At 40.4% G+C, this 12,556-nt stretch overlaps 1 protein-coding gene across 8 annotated transcripts; it reads left to right on the top strand.

Moving 5' to 3' along the window:
• Positions 1-5,910: 5,910 nt before the first annotated feature.
• Positions 5,911-12,337, top strand: cdk10 (cyclin-dependent kinase 10). 8 transcript variants are annotated; one of them, XM_043227174.1, is made up of 17 exons: positions 5,912-6,247; positions 6,699-6,934; positions 7,143-7,179; positions 7,336-7,390; positions 7,496-7,606; positions 7,697-7,769; positions 8,163-8,234; positions 9,210-9,312; positions 9,406-9,487; positions 9,624-9,691; positions 10,066-10,118; positions 10,398-10,467; positions 10,562-10,621; positions 11,321-11,444; positions 11,517-11,656; positions 11,946-11,998; positions 12,092-12,337. In XM_043227174.1, exons 5-17 carry the CDS (start codon positions 7,517-7,519, stop codon positions 12,184-12,186), a joined length of 1,083 nt encoding a protein of 360 aa, XP_043083109.1. In that variant the 5' UTR covers positions 5,912-6,247; positions 6,699-6,934; positions 7,143-7,179; positions 7,336-7,390; positions 7,496-7,516; the 3' UTR covers positions 12,187-12,337. The 8 variants fall into 8 exon arrangements, with proteins under 8 accessions (XP_043083116.1, XP_043083109.1, XP_043083114.1 ...); XM_043227181.1 differs by lacking the exon at positions 7,336-7,390 and having other exon boundaries at positions 5,911-6,247; XM_043227179.1 differs by lacking the exon at positions 7,336-7,390 and having other exon boundaries at positions 7,460-7,606.
• The last annotated feature ends 219 nt before the right edge of the window (positions 12,338-12,556 follow it).

Raw genomic sequence — 12,556 nt, 5'->3', positions numbered from 1 at the left:
ATATATATATATATATATATATATATATATATATATATATATACATACACATATACATAATATTATTATTGGATGCTGCCTGCATGCTCTATGCTACGTTGGTGGGCGGAGTTTTGCAAATTACCTCTGCCAACAAATAGACACTATATTATTAAAAAATATTTGTCCGCATAATGCCATAACTGATCAATAGGAGTCAAAGTGAGCCTTGTAATATATTTATATAATGTTCCATCCTTTAGAAATTGTCTCTGTAGAGTTAGTAGAGTTGGCGATGAGATCGTGATGTGTGTGGGTTGGTGGGTGGGTAGAAAGGGGCTGGGGACATATAAACACATCGCGCTAAAACATCCACACATATACATTTCTCATGTGTTAAGAGAACATAATACATTTCAGGACACCAATCTTCTGTTCCAGTGTGGAAGTGCATGGGGAAACGCATCATGACATGGTGCTCTCAATCTAAAGTATCCAACTCCCATTGAACTGCATTGAAAAAATGAAACAATAGCATATGAGCCGTGTGGTCTATACTTTGATGATACATTGATGAAGCTTTAAAAACCCAGTTCCCGGTCATTGTAACTGCACAATAATTTCTTTTGTGTTTCTTGCTGCTAAGCGATACTGGTTTCGGACAAAACGTTTAGCAGCAGTCACATGAACCACTGGGCTGTTAATGAAATAAAGTTTCTTTCGCTAGGAAACGTGTAGCCTGATGCAAAAATAACTTTGTCACTTGCTTTACATCAAATTTTGTAAACGGCCTTGCAAATATTACGTACGTATGAAAAGCTTTAGTAAAGTTATACTTTAAATATATTTTATATAAAGCTTTAAATGTATTTTTATTCATCTAAATGTTTTTCAGTCATGTTATTGGACTTAGAAGGTTAATATTTTATATATCATTTCTATATTAAATGTCCTTTTTCAAATAATTCCTATCATCAGACTTTTCTCTGGCAGCGCATTGTTGCTAAGCAACTAAATGGAAACGTACAGTAGAAATAGGACAGTTTGAGATTATAACACAGACGGGAAAAGCACACATACTGCGGGTGATGAATATGACAGCTAAAACCCGAAGAAAAACTATTTACTCGCTGCATCATCACTAAGCATACTCAGTGTTTCTCTCTCTTTTTAAAACTCTTCATATTTCATACAATACGTGAAGGATGCTTCAGTAGTTTAATGATGTCACCACTTCACAAATTCTCCACAGGCAAACAACCGTTTATAAAGACCTCGCCTCTCCTCTATAACCCCATGTGTCATCACGGTTAGTTGTCATGCCAACAAGAAATGAAATGCATTTTATATAATAGCACTCATGAGACCGATAAGTACTGCAGATTCCTGAGTGGCATAATGGTACTCGGAATGAATAAATAAATTAATTAGCAGTCCTCGTTCTTCAGTGATGAGATGATTTGTGACAGCAGGGAACTGGTTATGGCTTTGCAGTTATTAAATAGTCACTGAAAGAGAAACATGACATGTTCCGCTGGTTAATGAGGTCTAGACAGGTGATGGCTGCAGGGTTGACAGGATTTCACAATAAAACTACTCAAAACTAGCCCAAACACATTTTGACTGAAAAGATTGCTCTTCAAAGTGGAAAAGTATATACACATTTGGCAAAAACGATTTTATTGTATAAAGAACCCTACATATAATTAGATGTGTTATATATGATTGGAGGCATGGCACATTTGGTACTGCCTGAAGACATTGCGGCGCTAAGAAGAAAGCACATATTTACAGAGTGCACAGATATGTATGAGTGACGAACGTTCAGTTTTAGCCAGTGGACTTGGTAAGGCAAGCAAGCATAAAGTGTGCTCTGGCTTTATGCTAGGCAAACAGGAAATGAGCGCGGAGGGAGTGGAGACGAGTCAGTACTCAAGTAAAGGCTCCCTCTGCTGGCGTGACGTTACAGAACCAGGGGGCTGGTACTGCCTGTTGTTCCCATTGAATCACCTCCATTGTATCCCAAGAAACTGGAGCTAATATCGCAGTGGGAGGTAGAATAGAGTCAGGTACCTCATGCTCCGGAGGAAGATCGTGGCGGCATGATAGAGCGTCAGCCTTGCTGCCTGGTCGATAAGTAAGCATGGACTGAAATCTAGTAAAGAACAAAGCCCACCCATATTCAAGATTCCTATGGTCTGTGATCACCTGGAATGGGTGTACGGCTCTCTCTAGCCAGTGGCACCACTCCACGTTTGCTGCTTTCAATGGACAAGAGTTCTTTGTTACCCACATCATAGTTTCTTTTTCTGCTGTCAGCTTCCAAGAAAAGAAAGCAAATGGGAATAGTTTGCTTGGCTGACCGTGTCTCTGGTAAAGCACTGCTCCACTGCAGCCGGAGGCATCCACCTCTACAACGAATGGAAGACTGGGGTCCGGGTGTTTGAGGATGGGAGCCGTGGTGAATCTCTCTTTTAGGTTATAGATTGTGGTAATAGCAGAATCATTCCACTGAAGCTTGGTTGTGCTTTCTTTTGAGTAAGGAAGTTACAGGGGCAGCGACAGTACTGTAACCTCTGATGAATCGGCAATAAAAATTAGCAAACCCCAGGAATCGCTGGAGTTCCTTGATAGTCTTGGGTTGTGGCCATTCAGTGACTGCTTTCACTTTGGTTTCATCCATCTTGACACCTTCATGGCTGATACGGCAATCCAGGAAGGAAGTCTTTGAAACACACAATTCACACTTCACACTGGTTCTGAAGTAGTTCTGAAAGCACGGTCTTGACATGGTTGACATGTTCTGCCTCTGTTTTGGAATAAACCAAAATAGTGCAATGTAAGCCACCACACATTTGTTCAGAAAGTTTCTGAAGATTTTGTTGATGAAAGACTGGATCACTGCTGGGGCATTGGCTAGGAAATACGGCATAACGAGATATTCGTAGTGCCTCCTAGTGGTCAGAAAAGCTGTTTTCCACTCATAACCTTCCTTGATACCTTACTCTTAAAGAGGCATGGCGTAGGGAAAGAGGTCAATCGCACAGTCCCATGGTCTATGAGGGGGTAATTGGGTAGCCTTAACCTTAACGAAAACCTCTTGGGAGTTCACGATTACATGAGGGGATTTTTACATCCTTCTGAGTCTCTGGGCTCTCAATACTAGCGGTACAACACATAACAGGCTTAACAGAAAAACAATGATTGATGCATGAAGAGGACCATTTAAGGAGCTCACCTTTGGCCCAAGAGATGTGTGGATCATGTGCTGACAGCCATGGATGTCCCAGAATGATCTCATACTTAGATGAATCCACAATGTAGAATGCAATGTCTTCCCGATGGAACATGCCCACTTGTAGTGTAAGAGTTTGTGTTTAATGTGTTATTTCAGATCCAATGAGATTGTCATTGATGGTCTTTATTTTGATAGGAGTTTCACAAGGACGAGTGGGGATGTGGTATTTCATAATGACTTAGTGACTGATGATGTTTAAGGCAGCCCCGGAGTTGATCACTGCTGTCAGAACGAGATGCAGTGGATCATTCATAACACTATAGGCAGTAGTATAAGCCTTATTGCATAACACAGAGAAGAGGCCAATATTTACCCGGGACGTGGCAGCCATCTTGTGAGGACACTCTGTGTTGAGGCGATTTATATTGCCACAGTAGAAACATAGATGAAGACACCTGCGATGTTCGCATTCTTCCATAGATAAACGTTGACTATTAACTTGCACTGGTTCATGGTAATCACAGGGTTCAGTAGGTAGACGAGTTTTAACTTCACTTGGCATACGTTGGCTTGATTTACATGTTGGTGCTTGACGCTTGAGATTATTGATCCTTATCGCCAGATTCACGAACTCAGTAAATGATGTGTCCTCTCTTTTGCAGGGCAGTTCTGCTTGCAAGTAGGTGGTAAGACTGTGTTGAAACATTGCCTTCAGAGCTACATCCATTACATCCACGCATGCGAGGGTTCTGAACTCAATGGCAAACTCTGCCACTGTGCGTTTCTCCTGCATGATGTCAATGAGTTGGCTCGAAACCTCCCTGAGCTGTTGAAGAAAATTATCCACAGACCATTTGAAACGTGGGTCAGACTCCCAAACTGCGGTGGCCCAGTCAATCGCTCTGCGAGTCAGTAACGTCATTACATAAGCACATTTCCTCTCTTCACATTCAAAATTCTCTTGTTGAAAATCCAGGTACAGTCGTACTTGATGAACGAAACCTTTGCAATGCTCAGCAGAATCATCTTGTTAAGGAGAGCCAAGCTTACCATTGTCGGCATGGGAGGAGGCATGGCCCGGATGTAATGCATGAGGTCTTCGTTTACCGACAGTCCAAGAAAGAGTAACAGATGTAACAGACAGAGGTTTGTTAACAGGTGGGCAGTCAGATCGGCAAACAGGTTCAAGGGATTTCCAAATAGCAAATTGCATAATAGGTAGGAACTAAATTGCGCAGGGTTGCGGCCCTCCAGGAACAAAATTTGAAATTCTGGCATTAATTATTGTTGTTCTAAACCCCGTAAGGCCTTCGTTCACCTTTGGAACAAAAATTAAGAAATTTTTGAGCATTCCAAGAGCTCTCTGTCCCTTCATAGACAGCAAAGGTCTTTACATGAACATTAAAATATTCCATGTGACATCAGTGGCTCAACCATAATTTTACGAAGCTACTAGAATACTTTTATTTTGCGCAAACACAACAAAAAATGATTCAAAAATGTCTCTTCTCCGCATCCTATAACACCATTTTGGGTAGCATCTACTATGCAATGCGTGTCCGCAGGAACAATGTTATGCTCAGATCAAAGTGTAAACAGCATTTCCGCATACATACATTGCATACGTAGATATTATTGATTTTTGAGAATACAGAATCTGTTTTTATGCAGTGTGATGAATAAATGCATGTTGACTACAGCACATCATGTTTACAAAGCTTGAAACTTAACTATCACTTGCTAACTATTTATAAGCAGCGAATTAAGAAATTATTGAGGCAAAAGTCACAGTTAACAAGTGTTAAAGTTATGAGTAGAAATTATAATTCCTTAACACCGCAGATGATGCAAGTATCTTTGGCATCTGGGCACTGAACTTTCAGCAATTACAAAATGAGAAAGACAAAACTGATTGTAGACGAATTTAGTGTGCAATTTTATTATCCATGGGATTCAGGGGGGAAAAAAAACTGAAGTGAGATTACATCCATAAACATTATCATTATTATTAAAAAATATTATTTATATGGTAGACGTTTAAGAAAAAAAATAAATGAAATAAGAGCATAAACAAAGATATAAAGAAGAGATCTATACAAACTGTAGTCAAATCTTTTCTGCCATCTAGTGCTCAAAGAGCAGTGTTGTGTATAATCAGTTGTTGGGAGGGTTACTTTGTTTGAAAACGTAATAAGTTACAGATTGCAAGTGCGTGTTTAAAAATATTCAGTTGCATTATAATAATTGTAATGTTACATTTATGTTACGTGTAAATTAGCCTACTTAATTATTACGTTACTCAACAATACTGAATATAGCCTAAATGACAAATTATTGCCCTGTTCAACTCTGATTTAATGAAGAAACCGCCAGCAAAAAAAAACAGTTTGCTGCATGGTTTATGAAAAATCAGCCACTTTCCCATAAATCTTTGTTATGGCATCACAATTCGTTAAGATTTATAATATTATGTGATCATTATTGATATAGTTCATATAAATCGGGCTGTTCTGGTTTGATTCAGTAAAAAAAAAACTACAAAAAAAACTTTTAATTTCTGAATCATACAGCATTGGTTGCTCTGGCGTGATTCACTCAAAAGAACCGGTTCGTTCGAGTCATTCTTCCGGGAATCATACTGCACCGGTGAGGCTCAGTTAGCGGTGTCATGTGTGGTGCAGATCAACAGGTATTGCCAACTGCAGGAGACTACTGTTATTCCCCAGCCTAGGTTTCGGGGAAATACGCGTTAGATAACCTTTAACGGAGCCAAATGCCCGAGTAAGAATAGGAACCGGTTCTTTGCGCCTGAGCCTATTCAAAAACTAAAGCAGTTCGTCGGAAACCTGGTTGAAGTGGCAGCTTGCGGTTAGAGGAAAAATGTGCGAGACTGAGAGTGGATCTGGACTGTGAGCCCATCATCTGACCAGAACAATATTATTCACATGGAGCAACAGATTCGTTTCGGAGAGATTTACTTCAGCGCGTGATGGGGAATGGGCTCTGCTCCGAGAAAGCAGGTTCTCCCAGGTAACATCATATTTACTTTATTGGCTTTGTGCTTCCAACGGTAAGCATAATTTAACACTTACAATCAGACATTAGGAGGGTATGAATATGAACTTTTCAACTAGACTACTGTGAAAGTCTCTCTGTCTTGCTGTGCCGGATTAATTAGGTTAATCTATTATGTTTTTTCTTCTGACGTAAACTTCCCAGTAATCCAATTTAAAGGAGAGTGCACTTTAAATGTAATGTAGTGTAAAATAGTAATTTACATTATGGGGAATTATATATGTGTGTGTGTGTGTGTGTGTGTGTGTGTGTGTGGCTCGCAATTTATTTGGTACAAATAAATATAGTGGCTGTTGTTGTATTGTATTCTACTATATACAGTAGGCTATAAAAAGTACTGTTGTGTTCAATGTACAATGTGCTATTATTAATTAGCCATATGTTTTCACTTTTTTAATTTCCACAGTAGAGGAGCCGTCTCTTAGCATTGATTCCTCGTCACCTTCATCATCGCCACCCCCTTCATCGTGTAATAACTGTGCTGTGCCGCTGATCATCGTCACGGCTCCGTCTCGCGAGAATCTCTTGGAGACACCGAACGGTCTGAAGATAACGGACGCTAATAAGGAGCCACGGCCCATGGGAGGACCCGTGTTTGTCGGCCGGGGTCGTTTTGTCACGGGCACAGTATGACTTACAAAGGTACATTTAAAAATGATACGCTACTAGTCATGCTGTAGAGTTAAACTTTGTTTGTTTATTTGTTTACCTCACTGGATAAATATAAGGTAACAATTCCACGTGATGGCGTAGTATGCTTCCAGCGTTCGCCTTATATATCATCATTATTAATATAATGAATTCAATAATAATTATTTAAAACACTCGCTGTCTGTTACATTTTATACAGGTTAACCACTAACCCATTGGTGTTTAAATAATAGAAGGTAATTAAATATCACTTTACATCACAAATAAATCGATTACAAATATATTTTGACTTTTTTATCCAATCTCATTTAGCTATTTGATATCAACTAACAGTTTTACGTTTGTGAAAACCATTTAAATTTCTTCGCTGCGCTTGATGTTTGCGAGAGAAGAGGAACCCAGCGAACGCTAACGGTCGTTCACGCGGGGACGCTCAAGAGAACGACTGTAAGCTTTCACGGAGTTTCTCTTCCTCTCCGTCCCTGTTTTGCTCTCTCTTTACATGGAAACGTACAGTAAGGGGTTATACGCGCACATTAATTATTGATCCAGGCGAACGTGGAGTGATTGGAGATGGAAAACACGGCGGAGGCAGATCTAGAGCCGTTAAAGCTGAAATCTTTAAAAACCGACAGGACGTTTGTAATACCACACAAAGAACGGGTGAGACCTGCTGTCTTATAAACGGTTTTTTTTATATAAAGCAAGAGATACATAAGCGCTTATTGCGTTGTTTCTGCGTGATGTGTGTAGTTAGGTAAATGCAGGAGTGTGAAGGAGTTTGAGAAGATGAACCGGATTGGAGAAGGAACTTACGGAATCGTGTGTGAGTTTTACAGAATGACGGATAATGGGCAAATACATCGCATATTAAAATATCGTAATATCTGTCGTACATAAAAGCATTGTTATCAAACAGTTGTGCTGCCTGACAATGTTGCTGTAAAAAAAGCACACCATCACAGAACTTGTAATGGACTTAGTGTACTTGGTTTAGTGAAAACTGCAATGTGATTGATCTCCTTTTATTTGTGGTTTGTTAAAACCACAAAATCCTAATATGGGACATGTCCCAAAACCATTTTTTAACGGTCAAACGTTGATGGCTTTGTAATGGAATCCATTAAAATTTCTGTGGTGGTTTCTGTAGTGTTGTTTGTTTGTTTGTTTGTAGATTTAAATTTCTTGATTAATCTATTAATTGATTTGTGATTTACAGACCGAGCGCGCGATACTAGGACCAACGAAATTGTTGCCCTGAAGAAGGTTCGAATGGATAAAGAGAAAGATGGTCAGTCGGATCTTAAAACAGAAAGCATACATGTTTGTCGCTCTTTTCCTCCAGTGGCCTCCTCCATCTGTCTGAAAGTAATTTTGTCCGCGTAGAAAAAAGGTTCTTGCATCCCTACTACAAAAAAGCCCAATAGAAACCATCTCAGAAATTCAATTAGTTCACATTAAAATACCATTTCCAGTAATTTTTCAATATGATTTAACGTCCCGCCGATAGAATCCGTCCCATACCGTCCCTTTCATTAAAACCAATACAATTCCCATTATAACAATTGAATCCATTACATTTTCTATTGCGTTTTGGGCTGGACTGTGCTCAAGCCAGTCCGGTTTATTTGTATAACGCAGCTTTACGGAGTGGATTACTATGTAATATCTCTCAATACCGTAATAGAAAATAACTAATTTCTTGGTATGAGATTAGAGGTTGGAAGTATTTTTATCAGAGAGCTGCAGTAGTCTTTTAATCCCTCATTAAAGCGGGCCGGAGGTGACCGTGACGAGCAACAAAAAAACACTGTAAAAACAAATTGGCAAATGATGAACTGTCTTAGAGTTCTGTCTTGAGTTAGATTAGGCAAACATCGATATTTAGCGAGGGGCCTAATATTGATTCTCGTGGCACTTCTGCTTGATCTGACGTTTATTCGTTAGCTCATGCAAACTGATGATGGTGATACAGGTTATGTAGGCTGTGTGCCAACGTAACCGTCGAGACAAAACGTTACGGCGGTGCTCTGCTAGAAGGGAGATTTGGTCAGATGAAAGGGCTGTGCTATATTAAGGCCTGAATCCTTGACTGGAACGCTTCACTGTTCCTCTCCAAAGACAAACAAGGATCAAGACGTTTGGGTAACGCTTCGAAACTCTTGGGTTTATTTCATGCTGCTTTTTCTTGGAGCCCGGCAGCCTGTAAACATGACCAACCGTCTGTAGAAAGAGAAACGTACGTGTTCCGCGTCTCCGTGTTTAGGGATTCCGATCAGCAGCTTGAGGGAAATTAACTTGCTGCTCAGACTGAGACACCCCAACGTTGTGGAGCTGAAAGAAGTGGTGGTGGGAAGCCATTTGGAGAGGTGAGTGAAGAAAACGCGTGCCGCGTGGTTTCATGGATATAATACTCGAATGGCTCTCGCGTCTTCCTAACGCCTTATCATTTTGAATGTCAGCCTCTTTCTGGTGATGAGTTACTGCGAGCAAGATCTGGCCAGTCTGCTGGAAAACATGCAGTCGCCGTTCTCCGAAGCTCAGGTGCGTTTGATCAATGCCTTTATATTCAGCCTGAAATGTTATGTTCCTAAGTTTAGTGGAGTTCTAAAGTCTGCATTTAATTCAATGGATATATTACTGTTATTGCTTTATTATTTAGTTTGATTGTTTTTCACAGGTGAAGTGTATAGTTCTTCAGCTGCTTAAAGGACTGGCGTATTTGCATCACAACTTCATTCTTCACAGGTGTGTTCATTTAGGCTTGTCCTCGTCACTAAAACCTTTTTTTTTTTTTGGATTCAACTGAACGGTAAAATTGCAGAAGGGTCATTCCATGTCCACTCAACCAGAGGTCCCCTCTCCCAGACAAAATTTTCATTTTGCAGGATGTCTGAAGAACAAGTGCCATATACACGTCTATTTTTCTTTTAAAATAAATGAGCAAAATGAAAAATGTAAGCTGGGGAGAACTGTTATTTGATTGATTTGACGCAGATAAAATGACAAAAAAAAAAAATAAATGTTCTTCCCGAGGTTGTAAGACCTGCAATGAAATATAAATGATCTGATGATGAGTTTTTTTAATTCTCATATTGATACTGGCGATTTTTATATGAAAGGGATTTGAAGGTTTCCAATCTACTGATGACAGACAAGGGCTGTGTAAAGATAGGTGAGTGAAAATATCGTTATCCTTTCGTAAATTAAAGCATTGGCGATTCTAACGAGAATAGTGAGAATTTGCATGAAAAAATGGATTTATTAAAATAATGCCTCAATGTGAAAAGTGCGAATGCTTTTGAAATCGGCCATATAGCATGTGCATATATTTGTATATTTTGTAACCTTTTTTGGGTTAAAGCGCGCTTTAGACATGTCCCCGACTGTTTTCTGAGCTTTACAGGCATGTTCTAAATATGAAATAATCTGCTGTGCGTGGACGTTTTCGCAGCTGACTTCGGTCTGGCGCGTGTTTACGGTATCCCGTTACAGCCCATGACTCCTCGGGTAGTCACGCTGTGGTAAGCAGATGAGCTTCGTGCTGATTAGCGTACCTATCCTCCTGCTAATCCTTCAAATCCCTCTTTCCATCGCTGACCGTGTTTTCTTTCGCAGGTACCGAGCCCCGGAGCTCCTCCTAGGAACCAAGGCTCAGACCACCGCCCTGGACATGTGGTGAGAACCGGACAAACAGCACTAGAATAACAGATTACCTTTTTTTTAGATATTACTCAGAGCATAAAAACACAGGGGAAAAGGGAACTTAGAAAGCGCTATTTTGTGGCGGAGTTGATGATGCCACGCTTGTAATAAGGTGCAGAGTTTATGGTTTTAGCAATATTACGTTTTCACAAGACTAAATAATGACCTGAAATATCGTCACTTTGCTGCAGAACCTCAACATCGTCCTCTAGATTTAATACCCTCGCATGGGATTGATTTTTTTGACATGGTTTCACCTGCATGGAGAGCTTCTTTGACCTTTGACTTTTGTCAGTGTCTGAATATTTATGGCTCTAACTGTATTTCACAATTTTGCCGCTTTATTTGATTACCGCAATTACCCCAGCGAACGAGTTGGTGAGCAGAAGAGAATTCTAAAAAAAAAATGTCTACAAGAACCAATCTATGAGTGGCAGAGGTATATGAATCTTATTTTGCTGCCGTAGCTTCAGCTAAAGGTTTCTGTTTTCTGTTGATCGGTGCTGAACGTCTTGTAGGAGTTTTAGCCCTCTCTGACGTTGGTGGGCTTCCTCCAATGATCTGCTTGCTTCAGCTCTAGACTTTGACTCAGCTCAGCCGCTCCGAAACGTTAACTTTGTTCGTTAATGATTGTACGGCTGCATGTCGGATGTTGTGCTTCTCCTTGTGCAGGGCCGTGGGCTGCATCTTTGCTGAGCTTCTAGCCCACAAACCTCTTCTGCCGGGAGCCTCGGAGATCCAGCAGGTGGATATGATCGTGCAGCTGTTAGGGACACCTAATGAGAGCATCTGGCCGGTACGAGCTTGGTTTTCTGGAATGAAAAGAACATCTAATGCAGGTTAACCAGAGTCTCTTGTGAAACTGTAGGGCTTCTCGCGCTTGCCGCTGGTTGGCCAGTACAGTCTGAGGAAGCAGCCCTACAACAACTTGAAGAACAAGTTCACCTGGTTATCAGAAGCTGGATTGAGACTGCTCAACCTGCTCTTCATGTACAACCCACAGCGCAGGTAAAACACTGGAGGAATCTGATCCGCGGCTCATTTCCACTGAGCGGTACAGTTTGGTAGTGTACGGTACACAATTAACAAGACATAAATCATTACACCCTCCTTGTCCCCGATGAGAAAAGGAGGGTGGTTATGTAACTGTATATGATCCTGCGAGTTTCTACTAACACAAAATGGCGTTATTACACCCAACCAGAATGAGATGTATTTTACAAAGACGTTAATCTTGAGATAAATGAACTAAGCGCAAATATCCATAGATTCTAAGGAACGTTTACGTGTCTTACAGAGCCACGGCGAAAGATTGTTTAGATAGTTCCTACTTCAAGGAGAAGCCCTTGCGTAAGTACAGGCTTATTTTGTTTCTTAGTTTCACAGATGCTGTTTAAAGTTGATTTTCTGACCGTTTTTTTTTTTCTTTTCTCCTCTGTGCAGCTTGCGAACCAGAGCTGATGCCCACGTTTCCTCACCACAGAAACAAACGAGGAGGATCTGTGACAGAAAACCAATCCAAAAGAAGCAAAGTATGACCCTCCAGCTGCCTGAAGATGTCACGGATGTGTTTCGCTCTCCGAATGGACGTTTGTGTACTTGCGCTATGCGACATGTGGATATTAAGTCATATCTTGCAGACGTGATGCATTGTAAATAATACAAATAAATCATAACGTTTATGTATCACCTTTGATGCGTTGATTGTGGGCTTGACCTGCTTGACCTTGCGTTTTTGTCCAACTGGGAAGCCAGTCAGAATTTCAACTCCAGTTATAAGTTTTGATATTTGGATTTTATGTAAATACCAGTCTTATACCTTAAAGTATGATTTAAAATATATCGTCGAGAGCTGATTATGTTATCCATTTGAAGCAGCTTGGACAGGCTGAAGTAAATACAGCTGCA

Source organism: Puntigrus tetrazona, chromosome 25, assembly GCF_018831695.1.
Source record: "Puntigrus tetrazona isolate hp1 chromosome 25, ASM1883169v1, whole genome shotgun sequence".
NCBI classification, from domain to species: domain Eukaryota; kingdom Metazoa; phylum Chordata; class Actinopteri; order Cypriniformes; family Cyprinidae; genus Puntigrus; species Puntigrus tetrazona.
Note: the sequence above shows the minus strand (reverse complement) of the source record. Positions and strands in the feature narration are given on the sequence as shown.